The 15,152-nt window shown below is 52.3% G+C and overlaps 1 protein-coding gene across 1 annotated transcript; it reads right to left on the bottom strand.

The window, feature by feature from the left end:
- Window positions 1-598: 598 nt before the first annotated feature.
- On the bottom strand, window positions 599-13,139 carry DDRGK1 (DDRGK domain containing 1). Its single transcript, XM_028523721.2, has 9 exons — window positions 12,970-13,139; window positions 11,585-11,782; window positions 10,237-10,346; window positions 9,885-9,986; window positions 6,452-6,574; window positions 6,040-6,078; window positions 3,391-3,447; window positions 2,801-2,849; window positions 599-2,439 (listed from the first exon to the last, which is right to left on the bottom strand). The coding sequence occupies exons 1-9, from the start codon at window positions 13,061-13,063 to the stop codon at window positions 2,273-2,275; spliced, it is 939 nt and encodes a 312-aa protein (XP_028379522.1). The 5' UTR covers window positions 13,064-13,139; the 3' UTR covers window positions 599-2,272.
- Window positions 13,140-15,152: the final 2,013 nt, after the last annotated feature.

Genomic DNA, 15,152 nt, shown 5'->3' with positions numbered 1-15,152 from the left:
TCAGGGCAATTTTTTTCATTGCTTTTAGAGAGAGGGAGAGAGAGAAACATCATGTGAGAGAGAAGCACTGATTGATTGCCTCCTGTAGGCACCCAGACCAGGGACAGGCACCCGGGCCAGGGATCATGCGAGTCTGGACCAAGAGTCACACGCTTCCATGCCCAGACCCGGGACTGAACCCGCAACCTAGGTATGGGCCCAGACCGGAATTGAACTCACAACCTTTCAGTTATGGGATGATGCTCCAAGTGGTCTATTTTTTAAGGTACAAAAGCATTTAAAATAATTTCATATATCAAATTGAGGATTTTAAATGCTTACAGGTATTTAAATAATAATTAATGTTTAAATGCTTGAAAAATTGTTAAGTGGTTAAACCTGAAAGTTTTCATTTATTAGTTATAAAAACGATTTGTACACATTTAGGAAAATGTTAATGTATTACTATTGGAATAATTGCACATTTGATAAATTTATTAGATTAGTAGATGGATCACTAAATAATGCACAAAGGGTTTTTGCCTCCATGCTAAGCCCCTGGGACATGCAGAATCTTAGGGCACGTGAAGAATCCATATGCCTTTCCCCCACTCCTGGCCTGTGGGCAGTGTCTTGATGGGGCTGTCATAACCGTCTAGCTACCTGGATGGAAGTGGCTGAGGACAGCTGAGGGAAGGGATAGAAGAGACCCATAGAGCCGCTGTCTTGGTCTGTAAGAAACCCCTTCCAGTGGGGATTTTAATTACTTGCAACCTTATGGCCTGCCTCTGCACCCCACCCCCAACCTCCTCACTGGCTCTCAACCTCGGCTGCACGCTGAATCTCCCAGTGAGGCTCCCTGGCTGGGTTCCACCCCAGGAGTCCACGTGAGCAAGTCTGAGGTGCGGTCTGCTGGGAGGCTGCTGTCGAACCCCCGTGCGACACTACTGAGCAAATGGCCGAGAACCACTGCTCTCACTGTAAGTCATCTCTTCTCCCCTTGGAAGTTTCTGTTTCTGTCTCGGGCTGTGGGTACCTACGTCTGTTCCTTCCCTCTCCCACTAGACTGTGGGCTCCCAGATGGCCTTCTGAACAATGCAGGTGGCCCTTCCTAGCTCTGGATGACTCCAAGTGCCTATTGCTGGCAGAAGTAGAAAAGTTGCACCATACCTGGAATCTCCAGGTTCTCCAGTTAATGCTCTGACACTAAATGAGTGAAAATCACCCTTGACAACCCCTCAGGAAGGCCCCGCCCTGGAGCCTGATGTCCTTCCTGTCTCCCCATCTCCATCCCCATAGAATTTCCTCCTGCGCCAGAACAGAAAGCTGATGCCTCCACCACCAGGCATCACAAGTAGGTGGTTTATGTCTAGGGGCCGCCTTGCCTAAGGTATACATAGTTAAGCACATGTCTCACCCTCAGCACAGCAGTATGCTCATGCCACGAACAGCCTGCAGGACCCAGAGTGACTGACCCTACAGCAGACACGTATCTCCCATCTCACACCTACTCCCGAGCATATGGTCCTCGCACCCACTAGTGGGTGGAATCACCCACACCACTTAGACTTTGTGTCAAAAATGTAGAGCGGAACTCATGTGATGTGCTGTATGAAGCGATGCGCCTGCACGGCATAACTCCGTCCGGCTCCAGCAGGTCCCCCTTTCCTTTCATCTGCCCCACAAGCATCTGGCCCAGCCTCTTGCCCTCCATGACCTCCCTTCCCCCGTTCTTAAAGGCTAACGTCCCTAGGACTCTTCCTTTGGCGTGCTCATTAACTCCTTCCCTAAGGGCTCTCAGCCTTCCTTAGGGCTCCGGAGTCCATATAAAAAGTGGTGAGACCTCCCACTCCAGTTAGGGGAGACATGGCCTAAGAGGTTCCTCACTTTTATTCTGAGAAGAGGGAAGGAAGGGGAGAAAGACCTTTTCCAGGCCTTGGGAGCCTGGCTTGCAGGGTAGGAAGGAGCATAATAAATGCCCAGTATTTTTTTTAATAAGTGAATGAATACTTGATAAGAAGGAAACTTCCATCTGCTTCGGCAGGATACTCCACCCTCCCCCTGACCGCCCCCCACAACGGTACATTTCAAGACTTAGATTTCACCTGCTCACCTGGGATCCCAGGCCAGGCCTTCTGCCACACCAAGCCACACCAAGCTCAGCAGTACTCACAGGCCTTTAATCTAGAACTGCCTGGCCACGCCCCACCACTGCCCTAGGATGGTGGCCAGGAATAAAGATATACGGTCAGGTAGGCTGTCCCGGCTCTGAGTCCAAGAGAGATGGGCTAGGTCAGGCTGGGGCCTGGGCAGGGGGCTCCCGGCCCCAGGAGATGAGGGAGTTGCTGGCCTGGGCAAGCTCAGTGATGGACACCCGGCCCCGCTGCCGGATGAAGTTAGCAACAGCAGCCAGCTCCTCCGGGGTAATGTAGATGAACTTGCCCCTGTCGTCAATCACACCTGTGGGGACACACAGGTTGTGGAGCTGAGACTTCTTGGCCCTCCCCATCTGGGCTGAGAATGCCCTCCCACCCCTTCACAACTGGCTCTGAGCACTACAGGTGTTCGTGGCCTTTTCTGGCTGCATCCAACCCTGGCTAGGTGTCAAATCAGGCTTTCTTGCCCATCCTGGTCACTCTGAGCCATCCAGGCCCTGGCATGTCCTCCTTCTAACTGTGTCCCCCTGCTCAGTGTCCCTCATTGCACAGCGTTCCTCCCACCTTCAGTTATCATCCTGCCCCTGCAGCAAGTCCCTGGAGCCCCCTGTGGCTAGACACTCCCCAAGGTCAAGGCCTGCAGTGATTGAGTCTCATCATCTCACCTGTCAGAGTCCCCTCGGCCAGCAGGTCCTGAATGCGGTTTATGGCATCCTGTGAGGAGAACAATTCTCAGAGCAGAGACAGGCGCTGCCATCCCCAGAAAAGGCACGTGCAACCTCCATGCCACCGCAGCCAAATCTCCTCCTCCCCGCTCCCACGGCTGCTCCCCCACCCAACGTGACTCTGTGCTTCTCCTCTGGAGGGGAGAAGGAGAGAAGCAGCTCTGGTCCTGGGGCCCTGCGAGACCCCCGAGAGAGGCACTTTTCCAACCAGAAGAGGAGCGGCAGTGACATTTGGCCATGAATACTGGTACAGCTTGTTTGCAAGAGTTGTCAAGGTAACTGGATTTTGGCTGTATTGGTTACAGGGGCTGCTGGAGAGATGGGACTTTTTCTTTTCTCCCCTGCCTGTTCTTCCAACCAGCACAAAGGCAGGATTCTGGGAATGCTGAGAGTCCTACTCTCTGCTCCCACCTGGGTCGGGGCAGGGTGGAGGGAGCGTTAAAACTCTCCATCTTCAGCGCAGGCCCCTCTGACAGCCTCGTAGGCCCCATGGCCACACTCTAAACAAAAGGCCACCTTGCAGGGCTTACCTGAGTCCGCAGGCCCACCTGGGAAGCCAGGTCTTCCAAGAGCACAACCTTGGACTGCTACAAAGACAGGGAGAAAAGGAGAGAGACTGAGTGGGCAGATCCCTCCCAGCACAAACTGAGGTTTGCATTCTGATCTGACCTGCTTTGGGGGGCTGGGTAACACCATGGAGTCCTATGGAAGAGCCTCGGTCCCCTCATACACTCTGCCAACCACCCATATACAGAGACACACACACTCATAAACTCTCCTTCCCCCGCTTGTGGGGAGGTATCCGACTACCACCACCTGACTACAGGCCCCATCCGGGACTGGGGACCACACTGACACAGACACACACGGGGAGAGTCGAGCACAGCTGCTACCTTCCCCTCTGTAGCCAGCTGTGTGTTTTTAACATCACAGACAGGCTGGAAGGGGAAGCACCATAAGATGAAGGGAGGGGATGACAGTCATCGAAAGCTATTTTAAAAAACTGTCACCAGCATTTGTGTTGGCTGAGGACCTGCCAGGACAATGCACTGAGAAGATGCGGGGTACGAAACGGTGATGGAAACACAGCTCCTGGCTGCAGCTCGCGGTCAGGCGGGGAGGCAGGCAAGAGTGTGGATGCGCAGAGAGCAGATGAAAGGCCCCGCTGAGCAGGGGTCTCCGTAGAGGCAGTGTGGCTCATTCCTACCTCGCTTTTGCTTACTGCCCCGGACCCGGAAATCTCCACACTCCTTTTCACCACCCTCTTCACACCACCCGAGGCGCTGGGCCCACTCTTAAAATAACAGTTGCTCACACTCTCAGTGCTTTCCGCACACAGCCATCGTCCACGGACTTCCCTCAAACCCTCAGCAGAAACTTCAGTCCAGGGGGTGCAGCGGAGGGCCCAAGGCTGGGTCCTACGCCTGCATCTGCCCCTGCCTCCCCTACAGAGAGCACGAGGCTTGAAAGAAGGCAGTCTTTTATGTTCCGTGATTCTTTCACAGCAAATGAGCTGGAGGAGGAGTGACATGGTGACACCTCCTGGGCTGAGATGGCATGCGACTGTTCTAAATGCCAAACAGAATGTGCAGGCAGGGAGACAAATGAGCGGCAGTTGGACCAGGGAACGGGTGAGCCCAAGGTGACCTGGCCAGCTGGCCTCTACCTACAAAGTAGGTGCTGGGTTCTCAGAGACAGCTTGGAATGGGAGCAGGAAGTCACCCTAGGTGGTTCCTTTACACCTACTCTGAGGGGTGCTGGGGCCAAAAGCGTGCTTGGAAAAACCAAACAACCAACCTAGCCCTTATTAGAACAGAGAGTGGACCGACCGACAAGAATAAGCCAGACCTACGCCTCCCATAAACTATGCTGGGCACAGAAATGTGCCATCAGCTCTGAAATCCTAAAATAAAAGGGCCCACCCCCTTGGAGCCAGGAAGGTGGGTAGGCTGAATTTTGAAAGCCCTCCTTCTCCCTGCAGACAGTAGCTCTGGGAAAATCAGACAGGGCAGGCTGGAAAGACCTCTGAGGTTCAGAAGACTTTGGAGAGCCACCAGAAAATGGCTCCCCCAGAGCCACTGAAAGCAAGGGGCCTTTTCTTAGGTGGCCGTATAGGATAGTGGGAGCTAAAGCTGACAAAGGAGGGCTTCCTGGGGGAAACGCATAGGACCATGTTGCTGCCCACTGGGTGGATGGGGGCAGAAAGTTCCAAACGGCAGCAGGGACATGTGAGACGTCCTTCCTGGGCTGTGGCCCTCATTCCCATGTGCCAGGCTGGAGAATGGGCCCCGCCCAGGGCGGTGGGGGGGGGGGAGGGGCACAGCTTGAGGAAGCTTTCTTCCTCTCGGGCTGGGAGCCCAGCCCCTGGTGGCTGGGAGGCACCTAAACCCTGCTCTCTTTCAGGAGGTGGGAAGAGGATTACGCAAGCCCTGGCTCCTTGGCACCCCTAGTTTCGCCCCCACCGGCACTACCTCTGTACTCATTCCCTCAGCCGCCTCTGCACCCCTGAGCTGCACTTGCAAACCTCTCGCATCCTTCGTGGGAGATGGGAAGTTGCTTAGCAGCACAGTGGAGCAGGACAGTGCTTACGCTTATGCAACCTGGAGCAGCGCCGGGGCGGCCGGCAGACAGAAGGGGACACACCTGCCACCCCGCCCTCCATTCCCAAAGAAACAGCACTGTCTCCCCCTCACTCCCCAAGACGCAGGCCAGGAACACACGGCAGGGGATGCCACGTGCGGGGCCTCAGTCGAGTGGAGCTTCCGTGTGACAGAACTGACAGGAAACACATGTGAAGAAACTTGAAAATACAGTGACTCACTGAGCGTGGGGTCTGAAGAACAGGAGAACTGTCACACCCGGAGCGTGAGGAAGGAATCAAAGGCTCACACCTCCCACACAGACCCAGGCCCTTCTCCACTGTCAGGGTCAAGAGAAGGCTCCCCTGGCCAGGAGCCTAGCAGTTCCGCTGCTCTCGGTCCTGCTGCCCACTCCTGATGACCCTGAGTGAAACTCCTGCAGTCCCCACTCGGGTCTCCTCTCTCTAGGCCCTGAGGGGAACTCACACTTTCTCTCTCTCTCTCTCTCTCTCTCTCTCTCTCTCTCTCTCTCTCACACACACACACACACACACACACACACACACGGCAGGAAGCTGATGCCAGGACCAGGCTTCTTACCTTAATGTAGTTGACGAACTCTGTCAGGAAGCTGTGGGACTAGAGGAGCAGAGAAACCAGAGTGAGCATGCCTCTTGCAGTGGCTGCAGCGGCCAGTGCCAACCCTCCTACCCAGCTGAGTGCCACCTGACTGTGTGCCTGCTTCTGTGCCACCCGACCACCTGCACGTGCCACCTGCCCTGGCAAGCAGCACGGCCTCCCACAGTGAGGGTTTTGGAGGCACCTCTTCCAAAGACAAGGCCTCTCACGGTGAGGGCCTGCTGGCCATCACGCCCACCCATCTCTCACGGCCTGACTGAGGGGGGGCGGGCGAGGAGCAGCAGGGTGCCCGGGATGCAATGGCCAGCCCTGGGTCTGCCATGGGTCCGCCTTGGTGGGGGCAGGGAGGATTTTGCAGGAGTGGCAGGCCCACCTGTTCCTCGGTCATGGTCTCGCTCACACCCTCCTCCTCCACCACGAAGGCCTCCTTCAGTTTCAGGTACTCCTCGTGCTCCCGCTGGGCCTGCTCCTCCCGGGCTTTCCTCTCCTCCTCCTCCTGTGGACACAGAGTAGGCAAGAGTCAGGTATCTGGGCGCAGGTGCCCACCCCGTCCCTGTTCTGGTCCTTGCTGCCCCAGCAGGGCACCAGGTCATACAGCTCAGCCCTTTCTCAGGGACAGAACTCCTGTGAGACCCCATCCCTCTGGCCCCCAAGCTGAACAGAAGGCAGGGGCTCCACTTCTCATCAATTCCACCACCTCCCAGACAAATGCTCTCCCTCTCCTTGAAGCCATAACCCCACCCACAGCATCCTCCAGTCATCCCCTGCTCCCCCATGTTCAAATAAATACCCATGCCCCATTCCCTTACCACACATCCATTCCCCCTCCGGCCTGCAGACCCAGCTCCTCGGAAACAACCTCTGCTGCCGCCTCACCCATGCCCTGGATCTGCCCAATCCAAGGGACAACCATCAGGCCTCACACCCCTGTCCTCTTAGTGGCACCGGGCAGAGCTGACCACTCCCTCTTCCTTCCCTTGGCCCCAGACTCTACCATCTCCTGAACTTCCTCCAGCTCCTGGGGCCATTCTTTCCGCCTCCTCCATCACTCAGACCCATCCCTTCTCCCTCCTCCACTCTCTCTCCATGCCCACGGCATCAACAACCATCTCCTTGCTAGCGACCGCCACAGCTGTATCCCTGCCCGAATCTCTCCCCTCAGGCACACAACTGCCCACGTGACACACCCACTGGGCCGTCGCACAGGCACCTCGAATTGAATTATGTTCCAGAAAGACCTTGTGATCTGCTCCCCATATGTCTGGTCCTCCTCCTGAGTCCCTGGCTCAGTGAGTCACACAGCCACCTGGCCAGCTGCCCCAGTCAGAAACGAGGCCCCATGTACCACTTTCTTCTTTGACTTCCAGAAAGCTTCTTAGCCCATCCATGTCATTCCACCACCACCTAGTGCAACAGCCTCCCCCAACCTAACCCATTTTCCAGAGCTCTCAGAAAGATATTTTTAAAACATGAACATGAAGCTCAAGCTGGGGCAGGGAATATACAGGATGAGCCAGAGCATCTTGCAGTGCCAACAGTGAGAAAACAATGAGAAAATGTCACAGGTACATAGGAGCCAGCTAAAGGCACCCCTCACGGCCGAAGCTGGAGCAATCTCAGCAACCAAATAAAGCGGTACTGGATTATAAGACAAAATAAAAAATAAATCGTCATAAGTCCATGTGGGCAAAAATAAACAACTGAATATATAAATAGAAAAGAAAAGATAAACCTTCTGCACAAAAGAATTCCAAATACTTTTGGAGATGCTCTCCTCTCAAGGAGGAAGGGCCTAACTCCCCACCCCTGGAGTGTGGGCTGCGCAGTGACTGGTTCCTGAAGAAGTGTGGGAAGTGGGAGTAACGTTGTGGTGGAGAAAGGGGCACACACCCAGGTGATCTAGGTTAACATCACATTGGACGAGTTGAGCTGGTAACAGGCACCACTGATACGCTGTGGTGAGGATGGCACTTCACATGTGGTCTTCCTCCCAGAAATCAACAACCCAGTCTCACCAGGAGAAAAACACCAGTCAAACACAAATTGAGAAACATTCTACAAAAGACCGTATTTTGTCACGTATAAGTGCACTTTTGTGCCCAAATTTTTGAGGGAAAAGTAAGGATGTGCATTATACATGGGTAGTACTAATTCCGTGTCTATATAAATGTTTTTCATTATTTTATTTATGATTATGTGTTAGAAGTATAACTGTAGAAAGCAATAATAATATCCGTATGCAAAATAATACCCTGGAATACGATAATCGATTTTGTTTCTAAAAATAAATAAATAAACAAATAACTGAATTAAAAGATTAAAATGACCTGGCTGGTGTAGCTCAGTGGATTGAGCGCGGGCTGGGAACCAAAGTGTCCCAGGTTCGATTCCCAGCCAGGGTACATTCCTGGGTTGCAGGCCATAACCCCCAGCAACCGCACATTGATGTTTCTCTCCCTCTCTCTCTCTCCCTCTCTCCCTCTCCCTCTCTCTCCCCCCTTCCTTCCCTCCCTAAAAAATAAATTTAAAAAATCTAAAAAAAAAAAAAAAGAAAAAAAAAAAAGATTAAAATGAGCGATTTTCTCCCCCGAAAGTTTGGGCTGAAAACGTGGGTGAGCATTATACATGGGAGCACATTACACAATGCCTTCCCAGTGCTCCTCAAAACTAGCAAGATTATCAAAAGCAAGGAAAGTGTGAGAAACGGTCACAACCCAGAAGAACCAGAGAAGACAGGATAACTAAGTATAATGTGGTGTCCTGGAAAAGAGAAAGGATACTGGGGCTCTGGCTGGGTAGCTCAGTTGGCTGGAGTGTCACCCTAATACACCAAGGTTGTGGGTTCAATCCCCAGTCAGGGCACATACAGACATCAACCAGTGAATGCATAAATAAGTGGAACAACAAACCGATGTTTCTCTCTCTCAAATAGATTTTTTAAAATTTAATTTTAAAAAAGAAGGATATTGGAGGGAAACTAATAAAATCTGAACAATTTGTGGGGTTTACTTAATAATAATGCATCTATATTAGTTGTGAGAAATATGCCACAGAAAGGTAAGATGTTAATAACACGGGAAACTGAGTGAGGGGAGAGGTGAAAAACTCTCTGCTAATGCGTTGCTCTGCTGTGTTCCGGTGCACCTGCTGCAGCACCCAGAGGCAGGCCTTCCACCATCCAGCCCTGGGACAATGAGGCCAGCCAGAGCCAAAGTCACCAAGCTATGCCAAGCTATGGGGTCTTCCCAGCTGGGTAGCCCTGGCTCTCGCCCTAGATCACATCACATCTTTGTGATGATCCCTTTCTTGGGCACCTGGTTCTCAGGAGGAAGGAAGCATCTGTCAAATAAATGCTCATTAACCACTTTTATTGCAGTGGCCCCCATCCCTGAGCATCTCCTCTATGCCAGGCCCTAAAGAGGACCAGGCTCCAGCAGAGTCTACCATCTCTCACAATGGCCCATAATGGCCTCAAGGCCCTCAGGATCCAGACCCCAGTTACCTCTTTAGCCCCTCTCCTTGCTATTCCCGCTCTGGCCACTCTCACCATCTCAACGTTCTTCAGGTACTCCAGGTACTCCAGGTATGTTTAATACATCACATGCATAAAAACTCCCATCTCAGGCTCTGCTTTTCAGTGGCAGCTTTACGCAGGCTGCACCGAGAGCCCAGGGACCAAGTAAACCAGGGCCGGCCCCTGCACCTGGTCTGCGGCCCATCTTCTGGGTTGGAGGGGTTGGGGAGCTGAATGGGAAACAAGGCTGCCTGGTCAGGTGTCAGAAGTCAGGATCCAGGGCCAGCCTTACCTTCTGTTCCTCCTCCAGTCGAAGCCGCTCCTCCTCCTTCTTCCACTCTGCCTCACGCTGAGACTCAAGGCGCTTCCGCTCCTCACGCTCAGCTTCCTCTGCCTGGAGAGAGGCCTTCATAGGGGCACATCCCTACCCCCAGCTAGAGCTTACCCAGCTCCCAAACAAGCCAGGACAGCCAATTGGCATGCCTGGGCCAGGCCCCCGACCAAGGCTGCAGGAGACAAAGCTAGGGAAGCAGCAAACACCAGCCCAGCATGCAAAGAGCCTCAAGGGGAGGATCTGCAATACAGGACAGGGAAGGCAGGACCCTTTCCCACTTCCCAAGCTGCTCCCTACTCCTCCTGCTTGCCTCGCGCTGGGCTTTTCGTGCTTGTTTCTCCTCCAGCTTCCGTAGTTTCTTGGCTCCAATTTTCCCTGACGGGTGAGTTTCTGCTGGCTTCTCACTTTCTTCCTCATGGGCTGAGTGTGGTCAGAGAAAGACACTTCAGGTCCTGGCTAGATAGGACCAATGATGATAGGTCCACCCTACTCTCTGTCCTTGTCCTCATGGGTGATTCCCCTTCGACCCACCTGCAAATATCATCAATCCAGCTCTGCCTTCCAGAGGCGTCAGCCATGAATGCAGAAATTCAAACCCCAAGTGTGCATGTGTTAGAGGTGGTGGTGGGGTGAGGGGTCCACGGGGCAAGGGAGGAGATGATAACTTTACATGCTGCATAGCCACAGAAGAAGGCACCAGGTTCCAATAGCTGGATGTCTGAATCACAGACAGGACTGTCTGGGCTTTGCTAAGTTCTCTGCTTTCAGTCTCTGAGCCAAAGCTCCAGGGAAGGATAGCCCTAGGGGAAATTTATCCCCACACCCCCCACCCAACCCACCTCAAATCTCAAATCATCCTCACTGCTAAGGGTGCTGGACTCAGTCGCTGGCCAGGGTTATCCCTTTGACCCACCAGACCCAAGGCAAAGACAGCCCAAACCCCAGGATTGCCCCAGGGCCAAAAACGCTGAAAGTTAAAGACCCGCTGATTCCTGAGAAGCAATGCTGTTAGACTCAAGTCTGAGCCAGGAGGGATGGTGCAACAGAGGGCCTCTTTTTTGAGCCAAAGGAGCTAATTTCCAAGGGTACAGGGACAAAAGGCCTAAATGTCTCCTCCTCAGGCTCAAGACAGTTGTGGAACACTGGAGAGATGTTCTTTCCTATAATCCCAAGGGCTCTGTTGGGCTCCCAGGACCAGGGATACAGAGGCCTCTGTCAAAAGGATATCTCTATCCTCAAACTCTTCTTCTGGGGTTATGGCAACTGGACGCTGGACTGCAGGAACTCTCAGCCAGGAACTCTGGCCCTGGGGTGAGGCCCTCAGGGAATGAGTGTGCCCACACCAGGAAGAGTGCTGGGATATAATGACTGAACTGAGGAACTCCTTTGGTCAATTTAAAGACCCCTGCCCTCCTGCTTCGACATCGAGAACCCAAATGAAGGAATAAGGTGTTGGTCCAATGGAATAGGGGTCAGGATCTAGAACTTCTGGCCCCTAGGACCAAAGGCTGGTTCCCAAGTCTGGCCATACCTTACCCTATGGCTCCCAGACATCCCTCCCACACTGCGGCTTCATACCCTACTCTTCCACACAGCTTTTGGGGTCCTCTCACCCCCTAAGCCAGTTCTCTTCCCCTCCAGGATGTGGCCCCGCTCACCTGGGATGATGACCTCCTCCTCATTCTCATCCACCTCAGACCTAGCCAATCGCTGGGCTTGACGCTGGGCCTGCAGACGACTGCCCAGGTCCCTGCGGTGCCGGGGTCTACCCCCAGCCCTCTGATCCTCGGGCTCCAGGGGCCGAGGCTGGGCTGCTCGGCCTGCTGCCTCTTCATTGTGCAGTGGCTCTCCGCTGGCTGTAGGCAAGAGAGAAACCATAATTCTGTACAGCAGCCTGACCCTACAAGTCTCATTCTCCTCAACTTCCTCCAGGCTCCTGATGGACACAGCACAAATCCCAGCTTCTCAGACCACTGGGGCCTTTACAACCCAGACCCACACCTTGGTCCTATGCAGCAAGATCACCCTTTCCCTCCCGCCTGTGTTGATACGTTTCCCTTCAAGATTCCACCTTTCCAGCTGGCCCACCAGGAGATTACCACCTTGATGGGGCAAGATGGAGCTGAAGCTCTACCTCCTCCAGGAAGCCCACTCTGACCACTCCAGACCTCACTCAAATGGTCACTGCAGGACTGCATTTATTTCTTGCCTAACATCACCTGCCATGGTTTTATCTGGCATCACAACCAGAGAGCTCACCTATGGGCTGTCTTTTCCTCCCAGAAAGATTTGCTGGCTATCTGCTTTACCTCAGTGTCCCTCTCCTCCCCTGAGAGCATGCAGGTGCTCTGAAGTAGCTTGTGGGCCCAGAGAGGAGGAGAGACATTAAACACACAGCCATATGCTGACAAGAAAAGGGGGTGGGGTGGGGAATGACAGGTGTGTCTGTTCTAAGCCCTGGCCGATGAATGACATGGCCTTCTGATAAGGGTGCAGAACAGGGAGAAGGGTGCATGGGTGTCCCCTTGAGTGGAGAGAGCTTCAGGCAGTTCCCTGGAGCTGCCTCCTGCTCTCTCCAGCTCGTGGGCAAGCAGAAAATACTCTAGTGCTCCCTTCTTGGCTCTGGAGTCAGCCGGGCACGGATGGAAACTCCTGCGACTTCTCCAACGGGCTCAAAGGAGCATCGCCCCATTGAGAGACAGCAGCGTGTGTCAGCCACGGCCTAGCCCCTCTGGGTGTGTGTAGGTCTGCAGTGCCAGGGGGCAGGGACAGGGATGGGGCGAGGCTGTCTTTTGGGACCAGGAGGAAGGTGTAGGGACGCAGCCATCCCGTGTGCGGGTTCCGGCACTGCTGCTCCATCTCCCAGCGAGTCCCCCTTCCCGCGAGTAAGCGCCAGCATTAGAGCTCAGCCCGGCGCCTAGATCCTCGTCAGCGCCGCCAACAATGCCGGCGCATGCGCAGGAGCCGCGGCTCGACGGCCTACCAAGGCTCAGGAAGTCAGAGAACGCGGCCCTACAGGCCCTGGCGCGGCGGCATCTCTTACCTGCTGCCGCTGGGCCCCGTCTGCGAGTCAGGAAGAAGATAAGGCCGACAAGCAGAGCCGCCGCCACCAGGTACACCACCACCGGGGCTACCATGACGACAGCTTCCAGGTGGGACCTGCGCGTCCACCTTCAGGCCCGGAGTCTCCCAAGCCCCGCCCACCGCCCGTACGACCCCTCCCGTTTCCCATCCTAGACTCCGCCCACCACTCTGGGCCCCGCCCAGGCCGCGCGTTTCATGGAGACTTTTAGTTTTTTATTTTAAAATGAATTTTGGGGGCATAAAAAAATACTTTAAGTGAAAATCACTACAAACGGTTATATGCAGTGTGACAATATTAATATATGTCTTTAAGGCACTAAACAATACCATATAGTGTTTGTGGAAACATATACACTATATGGAAAAAGTACAAAAAGATACTTGGGAATAACACATATCAACTTCAGGATAACGATTACCTTTGCGGAAAAAAGATGTATAAGGTTAACGGCAGAGGTACGTTTGTATCTGTGACTTGATTTTGTTAAAAGGGTGAGGGGAAGAGACCAAATCTTCCGTTTAAATGGTGGTATATTTTTGTACTCAATTTTATATGTATTTTAAAGTAAAATTAGCTTTATTAGGTTGTACAAAAATTAGTGATCCAGTTTCCCATAGTTAGCTCTTGGAATTACCCACAGGGAATTTAAATTCCCCTTTAATTCTTAAGAATCTATACAGGAAGCTGGAGACAAGTTATACTTCAATAAAGTTTTAAAAGAAACTGCACATAGGCTCTTTCCAGCCGGCGCCAAGCCATGGGCATCTCTCAGAACAAATGGCACAAGCGCCGCAAGACCACGGGCAGGAGAAAACCCTACCCACAAGAAGCAAAAATATGTGCTGGGGCGCCCTGCTGCCCACACTGAGATTGGCCTTGACCACATACCACATAGCCCACGTGCGGGGAGGCAACGAGAGGTACTGAGCCTTGAGGCTGCACGTGGGCAGCTTCTCCTGGGGCTTGAGTGTGGTGTGCACAAAACAAGGATTATGGATGTTGTCTACATGTATCCAACAACAAGCTGGTCCATGCCAAGACCCTAGCAAAGAACTGCATTGTGCTCATTGACAGCACACCGTACTGAGAGTGGTACAAGTCCCACTAGGCACTGCGCCAGGCCTCAAGAAAGGAGCCAAGCTGACTCCTCAGGTGGAAGGGATTCTCAACAAAAAAAGATCAAAGAAAACTCAGAAGTACGATGAAAGGAAAAGAATGCCAAAATCAGCAGTTTCTAGAGGAGCAGTTCCAGCAGGGCAAGCTTCTTGTGTGCATCATGTGAAGACCAAGCCGATGCGGCCAAGCAGATGGTTATGTGCTAGAGGGCAAGGAGCTGGAGCTCTAGCTGGGGAAAACCAAGGCCCAAAATGCAAATAAATCCTCATCCCTCCTGTCTTAGCTCATGTAATGAAGGTGTTTATTCTAAAACAAACAAACACACAAACAAAAACTAAGACAGAATGTAAACTCAAGATTTTTAAAAAAGCAAATAACTACTGGGAATTTGCTATGAAAGTAGTATAAACCTTTTGTGTTTGTGATAGCATGAAGATTCCAGGACCAATGGTGTAAATGGCAGAGGTGGGGGGAGGATTTGAAAAAATATGACATGTTAATATCTATTAAGCGGAAATTATTACAAATGCTTATGTGCAGTGTGACGACATATGTGTATGTTTTAAAACCACTAAACAGCCCTGGCTGGTGTCACTCAGTGGATTGAGCACCAACCTGCAAACCAAAGGGTCACCAGTTCGATTCCCAGTCAGGGCACATGCCTGGGTTGCAGGCCAGGTCCCCCATAGTGGGTGTTCGAGAGGTGACCATACATAGATGTTTCTCTCCCTCTCTTTCTCCCTCCCTTCCCCTCTCTAAAAAATAAATTTAATAAATCTAAAAAACAAAATAAAGCCACTAAACAATACCACATTGTTAAATTGGAATGGTGGGAACTTGAACATCTATTTTATTATTTTCTGTAAGTTTGGAATATTTCATAATTTACATTTTAAATTTTAAACAAGCAAAGTGGGCAGGATAGATTTCATTAAAATAGCTAATGTTGATAATTGTTAAAGTTAGGTTATGAGGGCTTATTATACTATTTTCTCTTGTAAGTTTGTCATTTTTGTATAAGTATG

This window comes from Phyllostomus discolor, chromosome 9 (assembly GCF_004126475.2).
Source record: "Phyllostomus discolor isolate MPI-MPIP mPhyDis1 chromosome 9, mPhyDis1.pri.v3, whole genome shotgun sequence".
Taxonomy (NCBI): domain Eukaryota; kingdom Metazoa; phylum Chordata; class Mammalia; order Chiroptera; family Phyllostomidae; genus Phyllostomus; species Phyllostomus discolor.
This window is presented reverse-complemented; position numbering and strand designations above follow the sequence as displayed.

Coding starts and splice junctions, on each gene's coding strand:
- DDRGK1 (XM_028523721.2), bottom strand. CDS start 13,063: ATGGTAGCCCCGGTGGTGGTGTACCTGGTGGCGGCGGCTCTGCTTGTC. Junction 10,347..11,584: donor GGAGGAGGTCATCATCCCAG/GTGAGCGGGGCC, acceptor GACCACACTCAG/CCCATGAGGAAGAAAGTGAG. Junction 6,575..9,884: donor GACTGGAGGAGGAACAGAAG/GTAAGGCTGGCC, acceptor CTGTGTCCACAG/GAGGAGGAGGAGAGGAAAGC.